This window comes from Ambystoma mexicanum, chromosome 7q (genome assembly GCF_040938575.1).
Source record: "Ambystoma mexicanum isolate Mex_15411 chromosome 7q, UKY_AmexF1_1, whole genome shotgun sequence".
Taxonomy (NCBI): domain Eukaryota; kingdom Metazoa; phylum Chordata; class Amphibia; order Caudata; family Ambystomatidae; genus Ambystoma; species Ambystoma mexicanum.
The window spans coordinates 1,088,249,766-1,088,271,155 of NC_090941.1; the positions used below are offsets into that span (position 1 = coordinate 1,088,249,766).

Below are 21,390 nucleotides of genomic sequence, written 5' to 3' on the forward strand. Positions count from 1 at the left end.
TCTACTACCTTTAGGATCGGGTTCTGGCACAGGGTTTGCTCTAAGGTGTTATAACATATGTCATCCTTGTCCGTCCAATGCAGTTTCTGGGGTTCAGCGTTCTTGTGTTTATCAGTCAGCCTAGCTGTTTTGTCAGAAAGGTTTGGGATTAACCTACGGTAATATCTTATTAACCCTAGAAAGGCTCTAAGATCTCTTAGTTTTTGGGTGTTGGTGTATTTAAGACGGCTTTCACTTTCTCATGTGGAGGCTGTTAGTTCCCATTCCCTACAAAGAAGCTGATGTATTTCATGGCTGATTGGGCCAGTCTGCATTTAGATGGATTAGCAGTTAGGCCAGCCCCTCTGAGGACTTTCATAATAGTATAAAGATGAAAGAGATGGTACACCCAGGTTTTACTATAAATGATATTGTCAAAATAAGCTATGTAGAAATCGAAATAGGGTTGCAGGATCTTATCCATGAGGCATTGGAAAGTGGCTGGTGCGCTGTGGCAGCCGAAATGGAGGACTTTGAATTGAAAAAGTCCTAGGGGTGTATCTCTTTATCTGGCCAGTATACTGGTACTTGCCAGTACCCTTTTATTAAGTCTAAGGTGGATAGCAAGGTGGCTGCTCTGAGTTTATCAATTAGGTCATCGATACATGGCATGGGGTAGGCATCGAAGTCAGAAATTGTTAACGTGACGGAAGTCTTGCAAAACCTCCAGGAACAGTCAGGTTTAGTGACCAACATGATAGGGGAGGACCATGGGCTCGAAAAAGGCTTGATAATATTGGCCTTCAACATTTGATTTACCTCCTCGACCACTATCTGTTTGTGGGCTTCTGTGAGTCGATAGGGTTTTAAATTCGACACTTTTCCCTTGGGTGTTCTAATATAGTGATAGGGGCCTTTTACTCTTCGTAGTATTTCTGAAAATAAATCCAGGTGGTCCTCCCGCACTGGTCCACCCCTAGGAACTGGATCCAGTAGCGATGGTCGTTTCCTGGCCACCTGAATGACAGATCCCTGGGGACCAGCGGGTGAGATATCCTCAAGTTTCTCAGAGCGGTCACAGGCACGCCTCCCCTTTCCTTTGTTATTATATTGCCATTTAATTGACCATTCCCTCTTATTATTTTCTTACCGCTTTTGACTCTATTAAGTGGTGCCAAAATCTGTGAAAGAGATGTCCCCATGTCAAACAATAATACTAATAAGTCTTATTATTGTTTGACAAGAAAACCATGGCCAGGCCTATTTCTACAACTGAGGGAGTTAATAATGTAGTCTTTGAGGGAGAATCGATATTGGAATTATATCCTAAAGGGATAATCAAAGAAGCTTCCATTTCATCTGTCAGGAGCCCGACTGGGCAATGTAAATCACCAAAGCTGTTATATAAATTCAAGTCTAGGTTCTCACAGTGCAAATGGCATTGAAACATGCCTTGGCTCGAGAGTCTTCAAGAGTAGCATCTGTGACTACCTTGTCTGGACTCTGTGAGAAACCAAGAGGTGTTCTCCCATTAAGATCCCCACAGTCCTCTATTCAGGTGGCCAGGGGAGGGCCATCGCTTTTGGATCCCAACCCTGGGGGTGGACGAGCGAGGGAGGATCACCTGGGTAGGGGAATCTGGGGTTGTCTTTGTGGGAATATCCCGGGGGGGGGGCGCTGTATTCTGACGGGGCGATAGAAGAGGAGGAGGAAATCCCGGACGCCTTCATGGGATACGCGGTCACCCTAATCCAGGTCTCATTTTCCCTAATTCCAATCCCGTCATCCATGACCCAAGGGGGAGTAAGGAAAGAGTCAATTGTCCAAAGTGGGGGAGGAAAAAAAAACAACTAAAACAAAGACAGAAGTCTGATATCAATATACATTCATCCTCTACTCATCTAGATCACAGGGAATACCATCAAGACCCATGTTTGTATAATCAACCATCAGGAATATGCAAGGAAGCAACCATCCCCTTGGAGGAAAACCAGGCTAGAGGATTTTCTTATGTCCACTGTCGATTCCTGGATAGAGTAGAAGTAAATAGATTTACCTTCCAAAACCCTTGCATCACCCCTCTCCATTTCCAACTAATACTGGGACGAGGAAGAGGCAACGGGAGTAGTGAAGATTACCCATAGAAACAACATGGGGACAGTAAGGGAAACCTACTATAGAAATAACTCCAGTCGTCCTCTCCTTCTCCCTCTACTCTCTCCTCTACCTCCAGCACCCCTGTGGCCACCTCTCCTCCCTCTTTCTCTTCCTTTCCCCTGTTCTCCCCTGACAAGGTTTCAAGGCATGTCCGATCTATGAGCGTCTCATCAAAACATGTTCTTCCCTATTCTTCCAAAACCATCAAGGACCACATTGACACCCTCACTCCAGCACTGGCTGACTTCTGCAACCACATCTCTTGTGCACCCTCTTCTTCAGAAACCCTCAGCTGACCCCCTCCTGCCCGGCTAACTATCACCCAATCTCCATCACTTCTTCCCTGCGTAAACTCCTGGAAAAGGTGGCCATCTCCCAGCTTAATCTTCGCACTGAATCTGTTGGTTGTCTGCATGACCATCAGTCTGGCTTCAGAGCAGCCAGAAGCACCGAAACTGCTCTCCTGAACATCCGTGAAGACCTGCTGTCTAACCTTGATTCTAATCTCCCCTCTGCCCTCATCTTACTCGATCTTTCTTCTGCCTTTGACACGGTCAACCATGCCATCCTGCTAAATCGTCTCTGTGATAACCTGGGTATCACCTATCAGGCCCTGGCCTGGCTGACCTCATTACTCTCTGATCGACCCTCCTAGGTCCAACTTGGGTCCTTGCTTTCCTTTATCTCACTTTCTACCTGTGGTGTTCCCCAGGCAACTAACCTCACTCCCTGGATGTTCAACCAATCCCTGGCACCTCTCGCCCACCGCATTGCCGCTCTCTGCTCCAACTTTCTGTGTTATGCGCATGACACTCAGCTCGCTTTCAGGCTCCCCTCTGCCACCTCTTCTCTTTCTCTCATCTCTGACTGTCTGTCTTCTATCTAGGAGTGGTGTGCCATCAGCGATCTCTTCCTTAATGCCAGTAAGACCGAGATTCTCCTCATCGGCATACCTGCGCCCTCCTTTCCTGTCATTATCTGGCCGGCCTCCCCTATCCCTCTCCCTGCTCCCACCTGTGAGGCTAAGAATCTCAGGGTCATCTTCGACTCCTCCTTCTCCTTCTCGCTCACATCTCTGTCTCTAAGAAGTCAAATTATCAGCTGCACCTCCTCAGAGGTATTCTTCCTTTTCTCACTTTCCCCCAGAAGCTTACTGTCTCCAGAGCTCTGGTCTTCTCTAGGTTGGACTATTGCAACAGCCTCTTTCTAAATCTTCCTGCCTCTCCTCTTCGACCTATACAATTTATCCAGAACAGGACTGCGAGACTTGTCCTTGGCGTCAAACCCAGGAATCGTATCTCTTCAATGCTGAAATCTCTACACTGGCTCCCTGTGGCTGCAAGGATTAACTTCAAGACCCTCTGCATCATCCACAAGGCTTTCTGGGGCCTGGGACCGCTCTAGCTCCAACTTTCTCTTCCAAAACATCTTCCTTCCTGAGCTCTCTGCTCATCCACCTCCAACTCTCTGAGGGTCAGACGCTTCACTAAGCAGAGAGTTGCGGGCAGATCTATCTCCTTGGCTGGGGCTTCCCTCTGGAACAGCCTCCCTGCCTCTCTCAAACTTGAGCAGAACCACCTCTAGTTCCGGAAGCAACTGAAGACCTTCCTTTTCGCTTCCGCTTCCTCTTCCTCTGCTCTGCTAACGCACCCGACTGCTCTGCGCAATGGTCACCTGGTCACCCTCTGAACTTGGACCCAAGCTCCTGCATGTCCAGTTGCCCTCGCACTGCCTCCGGGCTCCGCAGCACTTAAGGGTCTGTATCTGCAACCCTACAGCCCCTTCTCTCTTCACTTATATGCCTCCCGCTGGCTGCACTTGTGAGTTAACTGCACTTCCTCCTTCCCCTCCCCCTGGCACTTTTCCCCTCCTCTAGTCCCCGCACGCCCCCTTGTCTTGCCGCGCCTAGAAACACTTGTGTCCAGGCGAGTGATAAATGCCACATCATATCATAATGAAGAAGAAAAAGGACAAGAAAAAATAAGAAAAAATAAACATTGTTTCATTGCCCAGTTCCTGATTCTATCCTTACGTGGTCCCTTCTTACAATTCATTTCCAACCATTGATCAAAAAATGACCCACTAATTCTTATTTTTGTTCCCAAAACCACCTCAATGGTGCAAATCCAGTCACTTTCCCACAGCGTAGGTTTTGCCTTAACTGGAGAGTCTAATAATAACTCTATACTCACATCATTTGAGTACATCTGTTCATACATACATACATTCATCATTCAGCTGTTCACTGAAGGATGGAGTCTGTTTGGCATAACATTTTTTAGTAACCACCAAATCGTACCTATTTCTGCGTGCAAGATCTTTTTCATGAGATTCAGATGTTTGCACACTACCATTGATTCCAAGGAGAGCAGCCCAAGCTCATATCTCAATGCTGGCGCAGGCACTCCCTGAGCTAGTTCCACAATCTTCCTCCAGAAAAAGCCTCCAAACACTTTCCAATGCCCAATCAGGCCAAAATAACAATGTTTTTGTGCCCTATAGGTTATTACAGGGACTACTTTTTTACAATAAAATTCCCTGACGGGGACAAAAGGAAAATAACCATATTCCTATTCACCAATGCTGCCTGGGCTGCCAGCACCTGTAACCTTGATTGTTTCTTTGTGCATAATGTTTTCGACTTGTTTAATGGGATCATTGTTCAGCGTCCATCTAAACGGTGTTAGAGAAGGTTTTTTAGGCAGTCTGAAAACTTGTACTTTTGTTTTTGCAACGTTTATCATTAGGTTATTCTTCTTAGTGTAAGACTCTAAGGCAACCAATTGGTGCTGCGGCCCTATGGGTGTTGTAAGGAAGGCATGGTATCAAACAGTGAAGACAGGTGCAAGTGATCACAGTTCAAGGGTGTTTATTGAACTTCAATGGGTTGGTAGAATGCCTATCTGAACCTATATCTAAAGATGGGAGCAAGCTACGACCATCGAATAATAACGCAGTCCTAGTGGAGTCCGTCAAAAATAAAAGGGCCTATACTAATAAACCTATTGCCAATCCTTACTACTAAATACACAATGGTAACGGATAACAAGGAATGCAAAAGAAAAGTGTTCAAGAAATATGCCAGGATAGTTGAGCAGGTGACTTCCCTTACCCATGTTTTTAGCACTGGGCAAGGCGGCACGTGCAGACTTCGCACACACTCTGGCTTCTTGGCCACAAGGTAACAGTTCAGCACATAGGCTTCAGGACCGTCCACCAAAGTCTCTCTCGCAATGACAGTCTCTTATTGCAGAGGGCCTGATGTAACAAACAAAACGCAAAAGTTCCTTTCCTTTGTGAGGGTTTTCACTGTCACAAGTGCAAGACTGGTCTCCCTCCTTCGGGCTCGGACCACAAGCCTCCCTCATCCGGGCTCAGACCCTTTTTCTAAAATGTTCACAGTTGGGTCTCCCTCATTTGGGCTTGGACCATAGATCCCGCTCATCTGGGCTCAGAGCCCTTTTGATACCAGAATTGAAGATTTTCGAATGTGCGATGGGTTTTGCTTAAACCGTCACAGCACCACTTCGATTCACTTCACACAATTTACACTTCACGTCAATCTTCTACTTTCGTTTCTCTTGTCAGGATACCGTAGAGTGTGTTCTCTGAAAGACACAGGGGACCCCACACTCTGGGTAGGAGTATTAATACAGTAATTAATCACAGAAAGACATCCAGAGGATACAATTCAAAGGTTTGGTATCAAGGATTTTTATTAGACCTGATACAATTTAAATGTATGAATCAAATCATGATTTAATCTGCACTTCTGCACTTCTAGCAACAATTTACATCGCAGGAAAAAACATTTTAAGAACACATCTAAATGGTAAAATTCATACTATTCAATCGTCCAAGCATTCATCCACATGCATCCGTCAAACAGTCTACTCCTACCACGCACCAAAGGGTATAATATAAAATCTATAAAAGAATTTCATGACATATAATTCATCAGAAAGCATCAGAAAAGTTTATAGAAAGAATGTTCGATCAATATGTGGGGCCACAGTAGATGGTGTTAGTGGCCAAAGAGTTGAGATGGGTCTCAGAAGTCTCTGACCACGACCTCATCCCAAATTTCACTCTACCGGTTTCGGCGTATGTACTTTATTATAGTGACGTCTTCGTCAGGAGTAAAAAGTTTACATTCTTAGCTTTATCAGAGGAAGACTGTTCATGACTACCTTTTGGTTTTGTTTTTAACTGGGTCCACTTGTGAATTCAAATTGACAACGTCCCAGGGATGGTTCCTGCAAGCAGGGATGCTGAGCGCACAAGAAGGCTTCCACCAGATGTGTCCAATTGGTGACCCAAGGCAGAAGGTAGATATACTGGTGCCCACGAGAGTCCGAAGTAGACTATACAGTTGTTTCACATGCCTGCGAAAGACAGAAGATCTTATTTCACTCGCGACCGCCAACTACGCGTCTGGAAGTGGGCTCCGGCAGACGAAAAACATTCAGCAACCTTCGACTGAGCACATTCACAGTGCCGGACCACTCTGTCAACGGTATTGTATCTTTTTCCTTTTAATGTTCAAATATTCACCAGCAATTTAGCTTCACTCACGTCTTTCATCACACGTGTTTGAAAATGTTGCAACGTTGACTTCAACACAAACCGGTCTGGCATCGGTCTCCCCAACTCACCGGCTGCGTTGTTCTCTGTTGATTCTTTGTTCTTTGAGCCAAGAACGATACCACTGTGTCTGCTGCTCCTGCCTGCATGGACCGCTACGCGGGAGCATCCTTGGTATCTCTGACACGCAATGCAGTATTCTACAGCCTGGTTTCCCAGTGTTACGTTTTCTGCCTTGAAGGTTTCTCGAAAGTAACAGCTTCCTGCCAAAAAGGTCAAGGGCGTCGCCCCTCTCACAAGCTACTCGTGCCTGGCTGTCTTTCTGACTTCATTCAACAGCCAACTCAAAACTGCTGTACCTTTGTGTGTTTTGCCTCGCTCAGTGTGCTCTTGTGCTCCGCTTTTTATCTGTGTGGGGAAGTGTAATGGAAATCAGGTGAGAGTGATTGTTGATAATTGACTGACCTCGTCTGACCATATTATTGGGACTTGTCAGGTACACGGCTTAGGTGTGAGTCTGTTTTCTCCCAGTGTGGTCTGTATCAGCGTAAAAGTGGTCAGGCAGGAAATGGTGGGGGCTGAGTTTCTAAAATAACCCATTGGGTAGAATGGGGCAAGGGTGTTACAGGAAAGGGAGGGATATTGTGTATCACCATCTGGTGTCCCACTCCCCGATGACCCCTCACCCATGTGATCCTCCAGCACTGGTTCACCCCCAGGGTCTGGATCCAAAGGCGATGGCTGTGCCCTGGCCGGCGGAGAGAGAGAGATCCGTGGGGACGAGAAGGTGAGACACCTTCTGGTTTCTCACAGGGTGCAGTCCATTGAAGTCATCTTCATACAGTAAATAGTTAACGGAAGTCTTATCCACCTTGGGAGGAAAACATTGTGTATCGCCAAAGGCTTCCACTATAGCCAAAATAAAGAGTTTAAAAAAGGAGAGGGGCCAATATGCAACCTTTTTTTTAACCCATATCTGTTTTTACTGCTATAGACAGACATCTTTGCCTATCTAGTCTTACACATAAAGAGGTATTGGAGTGCAAACAAACTAAAATGGCCAATAAGGCTGGAGGACAGACCCAAACATCTAACTTAGCCCTTAGCTGGTTTCTGGGAAAGCTATCAAAGGCCATGGATAGATCGATAAAGGAGACATAAAGTGGTTTTGATCATTCCCATGCCTCATGTATTAGGAGACAAAAAATAAACCCATTGAACTCTGTACTTACCCCTTTAAAGAAACAAGTTTGATAAACATCCAGTCTGCTTCATTTATTGGTCCAGCTATCCAGCTCCCTTAACACAATGGCCGCAAATATCTTTGAGGGGATATCCAATAACGATGTTGGCCTATTAGTACAAGGCACTGTGCGTAGTCCCTTCTTATAAATTGGCACTACTACTGAAGTTAGCCAAGAAGGTGGGAATTTCCTTTCTCTGACCACATTATGAAAGATTTCATCAAGGAACTGCACCCAAATAAGAGGTTTCCCTTTCAGTAAATTATTGGTGAGTCTGTCCAGGCCCTAGCACTACTTCTGTGTCTTTGTCAAATTAATATTTCCCTTGATTGACAACCCCTTTGTTTCCTGGGATTTTACCATGGATACTGTAGGGACGGTTTGGTGATAACTGTTTTATACTTACTTTTGAAATGCAGCTTTTCAATTCTGGAGAATTAACAGGGACTAAGTCAGTCTGGAATTTCTCCATCAGAAAGATTTTTTTTTAGCTGGCTATATGGAAACCGATTTCTATCCTGGGCTGGTCATCCCTCTCTCAATAGTGTCAGTCACCAGTCTGCATGGATATCAATCATTAAGATGGTTCAGTTCTCTTCCCCTTGGCCACCTCTCTCCACTTTGTAAGCGACTTCAATTCAACACTACAGCTAAGTCAATGCCTAGTCTGGGATGCTGATGGAAGCCCTTATTGATGTATTTTTATGTCCTGTTCATTTAATCTGGATGACAACCCTTATATAACACCTCTCTCTCAGAATCCCCTCGTCCCCGCTGAGCCAAGAAGTAGGTTTGTTTTGCAAATTTAAAAGGTTTATTTGAAAATTAAACAATATATATATATATATATATATCACACTTTTATAATAAATTAATGTTTGATAGCACACTTGTGAGGATGATAGTGATCAACAATGGATAATGTTACAGTGGTACACTCTTTTTGATGGCTTAGAAGTGATATAGAGAGGATGAAGTAGCTGGGAATGCTTTTATGGCTTCAGGGACAATGCAATGATGAATGAAAATGCAGTACAGAAAATAAACTTGATAGGACTTCAACAAAAGACAATGTAATCACTTTTCTTTGACAATTCCCCCCCCCCCTTTATGCAAGGTAAAGAGATGGGAGGAAAGCACACAGTTCTCAGGAATGCAATCAAATATAATTCAGTTCCCCCCTAGCAAGCTTAGATGAAAACAGGTAGGAGTTTTAAACACAGGCACAATACTTTGATGTGGTTGCAATTTAGTGAAAAATATGCTAAAAAGGCTTTTAATTCCCTATAGGAGGTTCAGGGTGAGTGAGAGATACTTAAATTAATTCAGGATCACTTTAGCAATGCTCTATGAATGATTGTCAGGTTGCACACGAATTTCAGCAAGGAAAGCAAGGACAAATATTTTTACACATGGCTGAAATTAAGCAAAATGTCAAATCACTGCAAATTTAGTCGCGTGCGTCGAGCTCAATTACGGAGGCACTATAAGGAGTAGGAAGTCGGTTCTAGGCTCGTTGGAAAGCTTAGAATCTTAGCTTTAAGTTAAAAACTCGCTCCTAGCCCAAACGGTTCCGGAGATACGGCCAATTTAGTAAAGGTAGTTCTTCGGATTTGAAATTTTAAAGCTTAGAATGACAGATGACAGTTTTCAGTTTTAAAAATGACAGAATGACACGATTTTAGGAGGCAGCTCTAATAGGCTAAAATAGTTTGGATTAGATTATTTTAAACTAAGAGATTGGTTTTGCACAGTGAGTACTCACACTATATTTTTGACATAAGCCATCAAGGTCTGGTCAGGTTGGACCGGACTTCCGGCGAGTGGTTCTAAAGTCCCGGATATCTGGGTCAGCTCTGCTCTCTGGGTCTGTCAAGCACTGGTTCTGCTCACAACGGTCTGGTTTGTGGTTCTCTCTGGTTCCGGATACAGAACTGCCTTCTGGATACTGCTACAGGTTCTTGCAAAAGTTATTGGCAAAGAATTCAAACAGCTCACCCGGCTGTTGAATAGTTTGGTTGGTTTTGAGGCCTGCTGAAGAGGATTCAGCTTGTGGATTCAGGCCTCTCTGCTACAAATTCTGGAGTTAATTTCTGGTCTCTGGAGATTGATGGATTTGAAGTCTGGATCTCTGGATGTGAAGTCTGAAGTCTCCCGGCAAAGCGTCCCGCAAGAAAGTGGAAAGTGAATGTCTCTACCTGGGTTTCAATGTTCCTTTTATGTGTTTTGAAAATGGGTGTGTGCCTGGGCCTATCTAAGCCTGCCCCTCTCACTTATCATTGGCCAAGCTTTCCTCGTTTCCTTGATTGGGGGAAAGAAATGGAGTGTCAGAGTGATGCTGTAGGTTTTATGGTCAGAGGAACCTCCCCTTGTCAAATTGCACACAAATCTATTTCTGACCCAAATACATATTTATCTATGTACTATTTTTCTAATATTATAGGTCCAGTTAACATATTTTCTGTAGCACCAAACCATCCGATCCCTGTCTTTGTACGATGTCGTGTCCACTTATGACATAATTCTCCCCTTTTCATCCAGATAACGACCTCTAAACTTTTCCAGATTTTACACAAATGTGCACCAGGGATATGGGTTTCAGATGATAAAGTGTCAGATTTTTAACATGCATACATTTGGAGTAACAACCTTTTTTCCGCTACTATCCCCAAGAACATACCACAGGGTCCTAACACCTCTTAAAATGTGCACAGAAACATCACAAGAATGATAATGTTATTTATATAATTTTGACAAGTCTGCACTATGAATTATCCATCTTTTTAAAATCATGCTCTGGCCCCAAAGGGGTGTGGTTTTCCAAAGCACATGGTGGAATTTCTGGTTTATCCACTTCCCCCAAGCTCAGCTTGGTCTCACAGGTACTGCCCCTCCCAGTTTCTCCCAAGAGGAAGCCATTTTTCGACCCCCCCAATATAACATTTGCCTGAGTCCAGGACAGGGCTTTGTTTAGTTTCCTGTAGTCCCCAGGTGCCACTCCCCTTATTCAATCAGAGAGGTATCATCTCCTTTTGGCAGGGGCAGCAGGATGCAGCCAGGCCTGGGAACACAGCTGCTGAATTCCCTCTCCTGTCGGGGGTAGTTGTCAGGCAGAATTCAGCTAAATGTCACTTTAGTTCCCAGTTTTCTACATTCAAATCCAACTTACAATTTTTGCACATGCAGCTAGAATGCTGATTCTAAGTTCAAAACTATGACATTTAAACAATTGCAACCTATGTGACACTCACAAGTAGGTCACTCATTTATTCTAAACATTTCGATTTTAGTGGCTTTAAACCCAAATTCACTTAAGCTGCTCACATCCCCAGCTATTTTTTTTTATATATACATCATTTCAGAATATAGTTTTACATTGTATCCACCTCTTAGCAAGTCTTTCCTTGTCCTGGTTTGGGTTCATTTGTTCAGATTTACACAAAAGTCTGGTGGTTTTAAAACGCCGGCTTTCTGATAGTGGTGAGCACCAGTATTGCATCAATTTTTGACATTAAGAAAATGAATTCCCCACAGTTCTGGGTTGCTTTTGGCAATCAGCATTGCCATTCCCAATGGTTTCAGGCTACTGTGTGTGTAGCCCAATGGTGGTTTTAGGCAGTGCCCTCCTGTGCTCACAAGATAGGCAAAAATGGGTGGCAGCCTATTCTTCCTGTTTTCCCTGTGCACTCTCTGGGAGTTCTGGCCATCATGATGTTTTCAATGCCAGTAATGCAGTTTTATGATAGGGCTTGGATGCATGGGTAAAACATCCCACAACTTGAACATTGAAGACTTTCTGGATACATCTCCCCATATTATTTAATAATCCCTCTATTCTGTGTGCATACTATGATATACATTTGACTTGTGGTTTACCCCACTCTAATGACATAGAACAGATGGATATACTCACTCCTAATGTAAAATGGCAATTTCGTTTTCAGGGTGTAACTTTGGATGTGAATGTGCAAGATTCATAACATACAGATCAACATAAACTCTTCTTCTTGCTGAAAGATTTTATCACTCAGGAGTGATTATTGGATACTCAGGCTTGAGCCTCATTAACCATGTTCTTGGGTGAAGTATGTAGTCGTGGGTAAGGATTCTTCATGGTTTGTGTTGACTTGTCACAGTAGGGCTGGTTTCACATGGTTTTCACTGTGATGGGCTGTGAGTAGTGGTTGAAAGGGTTTGCACTGGTGGCAGTGAGTCTTCTGACCAGAGGGTTTCTTGTCTATGTTGGAAGGAACAACTTAAGATGTTAAATGTCCCAGTGCGATGTGTACTTCCTGACAAAAATATTTTCTCCTATTTCTCTTGGTTTTTCAATTAGGCCCTAGGCACATTTTAAACGGTTTGGAAGATCTAATTTTCTGCTATAAAGAGCAATTTGTTTTATATTGATAGTAGCTTCCTATCCAGAGATATGCATTTTCAAATAATTAAAGTTTTGGGTTTAAAATGCAACATGTATCTTTCCTATTTGCTTTGAAAGCGAAAAGATGCCGACTTCGGTCAATAGAGGTCACTGTTGATACATCCCCAGCACACTCCCCTTTGTGCTATGAATACATGTTATGGAAGGATTTATTTTGCTTTTGTTCATGGCGATCATATAAAGTATTGCATAATTTCAGCTAATGGATGGAGGTCTGCAATGATATCTGACAGGTCTCTTTAAAGTTATCCAACAAAACAAGATGGCAGTACTTTATTTGCCTAATCTCCTAAACTACTTTCAACACGATACATCCCTATATGTTGTGTGGCCTGTGTCTTGTGATATGAATTCCTGAATTGGGGCTAGGCTTTAATAAAGGTTAATTATCGAAAGTTTCAAGATACCCAAAGCTACATCCAGCAATATCTTCGGGAATGTTCACTTACAATTTTAAATACAGTAAAACTGGCAGGCACTCAGTCCAACAAAACTACTCTCATTGGTTGAAACATAGCTGGATTTAGAAGAATGTATTGGCAATATTTCAATAATTTATTTTCAAAAAGTGTGGCTTTGGACCCTCACCATTAACAAAGATATACAGCATATATTATTCTGGATGTTAATTCTCTTAGGAAAAGATCTACTGATGGTCTAAAAATATGGATGATTACCTTTCATCGTTCTATGGTGACTGTGAACAATACAGTCTCCTACATCTTAAAGACCTACACTTCTTCTAGATGAGGCAACAGGATCAACTCTGTTTACCACTATTTAATAGCAGATTGTCTATAGTCATTATTCCATATTCCTTCCTGCAGGATTATGGTGGTAGGCTTTCTCTGCGGACAACTATCATTATGAAAGTAGGGAACACAAATACTACTTTTGAAAATCCACACTGTACAATGGAGCCACCTCAAGTGCTTTCAGAATGTTGCGGTAGTTTATCACTGTACACAACATTCACCTGCAAAAGGTCTAAACCGATGGACCAACTCAGGAATTCTGTAGGAGATCCTATAAACTGTTGTTTAGCTGCAAATGGCAGATTTCCAATATATTCCCTCTCTCGTTTCACTTACAGAACCAAGGGGAGAACTTGACCATTGTCTAATTTTATTGGAAAGTGTCCCTTTGCAATTGGTTATTTTGCAGGATTAATGGCATAGCCCGACAATGATCTTTGTCATCTCCAGATTTATATAAGGCTATATAAGCTTACTTTGCTCGAGTATCCCTGGAGACCCACTCTGAATGGGGGTTCCCACCAATCGCAGACCTCTACAGTGGTCTATGCAATACTGCACAGCCTTTTCTGTTATCAATGAGACTATTATGCAATTGAAACATCAGACTGCGATTTTCAATCCTGTTCGCTTAACTGATCACAGGAATATCCAAGTTGGTTTGAGCCTGGCAATTGATCATTTTCTTTTGTTTCTCAATGCCTTTTATTTATTGTTTCTATGAATTAAAAAGCTATGAATACTAATCTAGTGATCACCCCCTCTTAACGTTTTCCATCTCTTGCTTTCTCCTTCATCTTCTAGTGTGTGCAGAATATAAATGTATCTCTTGATGTTACTTTAATTTTAGCCTTGAAAAGCCCACATGGGCGAAACTCATGGCCATAGAGTTGGCTAGTTATGATACATTATCAATGATTGAGGCTGTATGAGTTGTAATTACAACAGCTAAATTGACACTCTACTAACTTCACAAAATTAATATGAACAGATAATTGAACAATCTTATATTATACTATGAATTGCATAAACACACTCATTACTTTTTTGAGAAGAGTGATAATACAATCTTGCTTATGAACATTAAAATAATTTGCAAACTTACAAATTCTATATTCTTTATATAGAGAGCGCTTTTTGCCCCCATACCAACCATCTTTACTTTTATTATGGTGCAATAGGCACATGGGCAGTTGGCTCTTTGTGCATTGAGGCTAGCTTTGAATCATTGAAGCAGAATGTTTAGTGGTATTTTACAAACCCTGTTAATACAACTGTAGACACTGCAAAGCAAAGGGTAGGAGTTGAAAGATCAAGGTTTGACACATTGTATTGAGGGTTTATTTCTGCTGAGCATACCTTTTTAGGTTCACCACCTCACATAACCTTTAACTACTACTCTTAGACACTACCACACTTGCTCAGTTTGTCACCAGGCTTTGCTTCAACAGCACACCAAAAACGTCTTTGTGTAGAGACCCCTCTCTTTATCGAAATCCCCTTAGAAAAGAAATCATATTGCTCTACACAGTATTGTGGGCCTTAAAAGTGTCATTGTGCAGAAACCCTTAAGATAGAAGGCTATGCCCTTTGACGTTCCCATGATTGATCTCAGACGTATATGGCAATTCTGCTGGACCTCTTCTTTTAACTCACATTCCTACATCATCTCTTTCCCTTTTTGTTTACAGTGGAAACCCCCATGTGAGTACACATTGGAGGATGGAAACCTGGGCTGCCTGGACACTAACCACTCACACTTCATTATGGTAGATGACGGGAGCGTGGCAAAACGTGGCATTGAGATCCCACTGCGCAACGAGTTGGAGAAGCACATCTCACAACAAACTGTGACAAAAGGAGGTGAGGTTCCTGTCGTTGGAGAGCCTTGCATTTGACATAATAAATGTTCATTAGAAGCTCAGAGGCAAATAAGAAAAGATACATGCCATGTGTCACAGACGGCCTCAGAAATCTCCAGACAAAGATAGTAGATTTAGTTTTAAAAAGCAGGTCTAGGCAGTCTGGGATGGTTGAAATGAAAGGGGGTTCCCTCCACCATTAGCCCAACATCCCAACCCCCAGAATCTCCCTGACGTACTATTAAGCAAGGGGTATACACCACTTTTGCCGAATGGCAACTTCAACAAATTCGTTTTTTGCCGCTTTTCTTTCCCACAAACGGGTAGATGGTACGCTGCGGCTAAGGTATGTAGTGGGGGGAAGAAAGTGGGATGTGGGGTGTCTCCTCCAGCTGTTTGTGGTAAAACAAAGCAGGAACATCTGGTGATCTTGCCATTTGGTAAAATAAAAATGCAGCAAACATTCATAGAACCAAAGCAAGGAGCCCCCTACTATCTAAGTCTTTCTAATTTTGATGGGGAAACCTGCCATAGCCTATTCGATCTATCTCCCTCCAGGACATTCTAACACATACTTCTGGTCTGTTGGACTGCCCAATATCAAGGTTTCTCTTCGAGACTCTTCCCTTGCACTCTCTCGCATTCCACCTCTATTTCTCTCTATATATTTATCACCTCTCTTCTCGCTCAACGATCTTCGCTGTCTCCCTAACTGTACCTATTTCCTCCTCCTCTCACTTTCACTCTCTTCCCTTCTGCCACCCTCGTACTGCCTGCACCTCTCTCCTCTCCCCTCTCTCTACTCTCTTCCTGCACCCCTCACCTTTCTCCATCAATAGCATGTCTACTCCTGTCTCTTGATATTACATACTCTCTCTGCCTGTCTCTCCCTACTACTACTCCTGCTACCACCTTTTTCTATCTCACCACTCTTCTGCCCCACACTTTCCATCACTTACTTTCATTACTACACTGTTATAGGTCAAAGGTTTGAATGAAAAGGATCGAATGACAAAAGGGTCGAATCAAAAGGACTGAAAACAAAAGGGTCGATTTTTATTTTTATTTATTTATTTATTTTGGGGGGGGTCCCCAAACCCCCTTTTTTGTGGTAAAATCATTTTTTTCCGATACGGAAACCCCAAAAAATATATATATTTAAAAAAGAAATTCAACCCTTTTGTTTTAGGTCCTATTGACTCGACCCTATGGCATTCGATCCTTTTGGATTCAAACCTTTGACCGGACACCTTACTACACTCTCTATTAATTACCTTCCTTCCTCTCTCTATATATCACTCACCTTTAACAGCCCCCTCGCAACAATACACTCAACTGGTACCACTCCCTTCTACACATAATACCTTCCCTGCATTCTTTCAGAACACAGTCGCAGTCCCCTCAACAATCCACTCACACCGTCCACCCTCTGCCTGGTCTCTTGATCCACCCTTTCTCCACCTGAATACCTGTCATGATTTTCCATCCATGGTCCTTGTGGTCTTCATGGTGACTGTCTCCACACTTGACTGCGGGGCCGTCGTTTCCAAGATGGTGCAGCTGCACACCTCTCAGTTCCCGACTATATGCTCTAGTCGTTATCCTTATTCTGCAGGATGAGACCTGCTTCCGGTTTTCATGGACATAACACAGGATGCTGTATCGGGGCCTTCGCGTCTCACTGCTAGGTTGGTACCTGGCTCAGCGCTTACCTTTCTCATTTTCCTTGTTTCTTCCCTGAATCCTGTCTTCCTTGCTGGTTCTCCTTTCTACCTGGCTTCCCTTCTTCTTGGACTCTCTGGTGATTCCCCATTCTTGTTCCTGTTTTGTATTGCTATCTCATTGTTCGTCAACATTCAAGTATCCTCTGAAATTGAACTTGTGGGTTTTTCTCTCCATTCGGAGGGTTTTTCCCCTGTTTCCAGGCAGTCTACTTCAGTTTTCACCTGGCTTGGGTTAATGGTCAAACAGGCAGGGTAGCGTCGGAAGGGTCTCGCTCTTCTCTTCATGGCACCTGCTCACATCAAAGCCCGACGCAGCCAGTCTCTTGTCACTTTGTCTCACAAGAAGTTGCAGACACTACAATCAGGACAGACTCCTGCATCAACCATGGATTCCATGGAGGATGTATTAAGAGTTATGCATGAATTGACCACTGGGGTACAAAACCTTAAAGCAGAATATGCTGCGCTTCGCCAGATGGTCTTGACAAGGGATGTTTTGTCATAGGAGAATCCTTCTTTGGGAACGGTTCTTGAAATGTTTGATGGATCTCCTAGAAAAGTATGAAAAATTCCTGGACTCCTGAGTGATTCACTGTTCTTTTAAGCCTCTCTTTTACACATCTGAGAGGGCTAAAGTAGGATTTGTCATTTCCCATTTAACAGTCAATGCTCTATCTTGGGCTACCCTTTTGGTTTCGGCAGGTGACCCGTTGTTGGATAACTATGCTGGGTTTTTTGCAGCCTTTAAGTCCATGTTTGATTACCCTGAGGTTGTTTTTTCTGCCCAGGAGAAATTAGTTGACTTGGGTTCACAGGACATGTTGACCTATGTAACGAAATCCAAGCAATTAGCCAAAGAGGTTGAATGGCCTCAAGATGCATGTTTCACTTTGTTCTGGCGTGACCTAAACGACAACATCAAGGATGAACTGGACAGAGTTTCGAGAACAGACAGTTTTCATGCTTTGGTTGACATATCATTACAGATAGACTTCCGTATCCAGGAAAGGAAAGCAGAGAAACAAGGACATCATTTGTCTCCTCTTTGACCACCTCCGGTTGTACCCCCGATTCCCAGGGGCAGAAGCTGCTCAAACATTTGAACATTAACCCATGCAGCTGGGATCCCTTTGTCATTTGTTAACCTATGAAGAGATGAGCCGTATGATTGAACAAGGACTTTGCTTTTATTGTGCTTCACCTAATCACATGGTGAGGAATTGCCCCATTGTTCCACGCCGGCATGCGGAAAACGCGAGCTCCCGTTTCTGAATAGAGCACGGAAGTGGGAGGTTGCAACTAGCTCCAACTCTCCATTACCTCTGGAGACTGTTTCACAGACTCCTCTAGTGGTCCTTAGAATTATCGTGGTGCCTAGAGTCAAGGAAGCGATTTCCATCCTAGGTTTGGTGGACTACGGAGCCATAGGATTATTCATGGATGGTATTTGGGTTGCTTGTGCTTGTGGTCTCGTGCAAAAGGGATGTGACCTAGAAGTTCGGGCTGGACTACCCCTTTGGGGATGGGACCAAGCCTGATTTGCATATGGTTTTTCCCCTTTTGTAATGGCTTGGCAGGCGAAGAACGATGGTCTGGAGGGTTGCCCAGAGCAATGCCAGAGATCAAGATTTATTCTAAACCTTCCAGCCATCAACTCTTTTTGCTATTGTCACCCCGAGTGGGAAGGGTATGCCCAGACGTGGGTCCCTTGCCTGCTGGGCCTAGAGACCCAAGCTACTCCTCACTGATGACGCCCAACAAGGCTAAAACATGTCTGGGGATGCTTGTGGTCTCGTGCAAAAGGGATGTGACCTAGTAGTTCGGGCTGGACTACCCCTTTGGGGGTGGGACGAAGCCTGATTTGCATATGGTTTTTCCCCTTTTGTAATGGCTTGGCAGGCAAAGAACGATGGTCTGGAGGGTTGCCCAGAGCAATGCCAGAGGTCAAGATTTATTCTAAACCTTCCAGCCATCAACTCTTTTGTTTTGGTATTTGGGTGGCACAGAACAACATACCACGTCAAGCCAAAGACGTGGAAGGAATAGATGGCAGGCCTCTTTCTTCGGGTCCCATAGTTGACCAAACCTCTTACGTTGATGATTAACCATCACTTTTAAGAGGTTTATTTTGACATCATAAAAGAAGCAGATTATCTTGTGGTCTTGGGTATCCCATAGTTGCAGTATCATAATACTTACATAAATTGGGCTGCCAGAACATTATTCCTCGGATCAGAGTCCTTCAGGAATCCACTGATGTATTGGCTGATACTTCCACTACCTCCCTTGAAGCCCATCCTAGGTCTTTCTCACGTGCAACAGGTTCCAGCTGACTACCAAGACTTCAATTATGTTTTCTCGAATTCACAAGAAAAAGCCTTACCTACCTCTGCAGCAGCCTGAGGATTGTGCAATTAAAACACTATCAGATGTCATCATCCCCTTCAGCAGTATGTTTATCCTTTCTTCTCCTGAAAAAGCTTCATTAAAAAAATATCTGGACATGAATCTAAATAACGGCCTTATCAGGCCCTTTAAGTTTCCAGTTGGAGCTATGCTTTTTTCATTCTAAAAAAGAAACCGAGCTCTGTCAATTTCTGGATTATTGCAGTCTGACCCAAGTTACACAAAAGGACAAGTATCCTTTGCCCATGATTTCAGATATTCTAGAGGCCTTGCAGGGGGCCATCATTTTTTCCAAGCTAGACCTACGAGGGGCGTACCACCTCATCGCATAAGATCCTGAGATGAGTGGAAGACAGCCTTCCAAATGCCCTTCGGCCATTATGAATATTTGGTAATGCCGTTTGACTTGATGAACGCTCCAGCTGTTTTTCAATGGTTCATGGACCAGGTCTTTTCAGACATGTTGTTTCGGTAGCCAATCTTTGCATCGAAATAATTTGCATCGAATGACTATCCATTGAAATGTATTCATTGAAATGCTTTTCCATCGAAAAGCATATTCATTGAATGAATTTCGATGGATTTTTAGGGTTTGGGTTAGGATTAGGGTTAGAGTTGGGGTTAGAGTTAGGGTTAGGGTTGGGTTAGGGTTGGGGGGGTGTCGTTGGGTGGAACCCCCCCCAATAAAGTTAGAGGAAGCTGGCCAGTGCAGAAATACTTTAAAGATTTCAGCACTGGACAGCTCCTTCTATCGTTATAATGTTAGACATGTTTCATCGAATTTCCTTGCAAAAAATGTAAAGTGTTTATATAACGATGGAAGGGTTTCGATGCATAAACACTTTGCACTTTATGTATGGGAATTCGATGAAACATTTTTCGATGGAAATGATTCAATGCATCTAATTCTCGATGCAAAGAATTCGATGCAAAGACTAGTAACTGTTGTTTCAATTCGTCATTGTCTACCTTGATGGCATACTCCTCTATACTAACAAGGTAGAAGAACATCAAGACCATGTCAAACAAGTCCTATCACGATTGCGAGATTACCATCTATTGGCCAAAACAGTCATCCCAGGATGTTCCAATATAGTTTTGCCCATTAATTATTTATTGAAGAAAGGAGTTTCTTTGGAATGGACTACTGTACAACAGAAGACCTTCCAGACCTGGAAGAGGCTTTTCACTGAAGCCCTGATTTTATGCCAGCCTGACATATCAAGGCCTTTTATGGTCGAAACCGATGCATTCGAGGTAGCCTTGGGTGCCGTACTAAAACAAGCTCACGAAGATAGAGAAGAGCGTCCTGTAGCTTATCTTTCAAGAACTCTTTCTGACAGCGAAAGATATTATTCCGTACTCGAAAAAGAATGACTAGCTATATGTCATGCCTTTCTTGATTGGCGTCCTCTATTATTGGGAGCCAAGTATCCTGTGCAAATCAGAACAGATCATCGGAATCTGCAGGTTTTTACAATCTATGGAATGTCACAACAGCTGACAAGCTAGGTGGGCATATTTTACTGCACAATACCAATGTATGCTCACCTATATTCCTGGTTCTCAGAATATAATTGCTGTTGCCTTATCCATGTGACCTGATTTTCATGATCTACCTGCTGTTCAGTATCCTACTATCTTACAAGATAAGGTGTTCTTATTTCATGTGGCCCTTTTTCTGACAAAGGTACAGCAGGATACCTTACTATTACAAGAATGGCAACATTTACACTGTACTAATCCATCGAAAACGGTAAAGAACCAAGGTTTCTTATTCAAGGACAGATGGCTTTTTTTCCCTCGACTACCAACCGGAATGCTGCACTCCGAATGTGTCATGACTGCTGGGCACCAATCGGCTACCTTATAGAAACTTTAGAAAAAGTTTTGGTGGTCTGCAATGGCTATGACCGTAAAGAATCACATTAAAACCTGAGCGGTCTGTGCTCCAATAAAGATGCCAAAAGACAAGCCCATTGGACTCTTGCATCAGCCTACACTGCCCATAAGACCATGGCAAAGGTTCGCTACGGACTTTGTTGTGGATCTCCCACCTTCTGAAAGGTGTACCACAATTATGGTTATGATTGATATCTTCTCTAGGATGGCTCATTTTACTCTGTTGGCCAAGTTACCGTCTGCTGCATACATGACTGTAGGTTTCTTTACTGATATCTTTCGGTTACACAGTCTTCCGATTTCCATCACTTCTGATCGTGGAACTCAATACGTATT

At 43.2% G+C, this 21,390-nt stretch overlaps 1 protein-coding gene across 2 annotated transcripts in view; it reads left to right on the forward strand.

Annotated features, from left to right (window-relative positions):
• The window catches only part of LOC138528636 (transient receptor potential cation channel subfamily M member 2-like), a 1,006,635-nt gene that overhangs the window by 173,214 nt on the left and 812,031 nt on the right, over positions 1–21,390 (forward strand). For both annotated transcript variants that reach the window (XM_069640452.1, XM_069640453.1), the window contains exon 5: positions 14,852–15,023. In XM_069640452.1, coding sequence (XP_069496553.1) covers positions 14,852–15,023 — 172 coding nt within the window. The remainder of the gene's footprint in view (positions 1–14,851; positions 15,024–21,390) is intronic.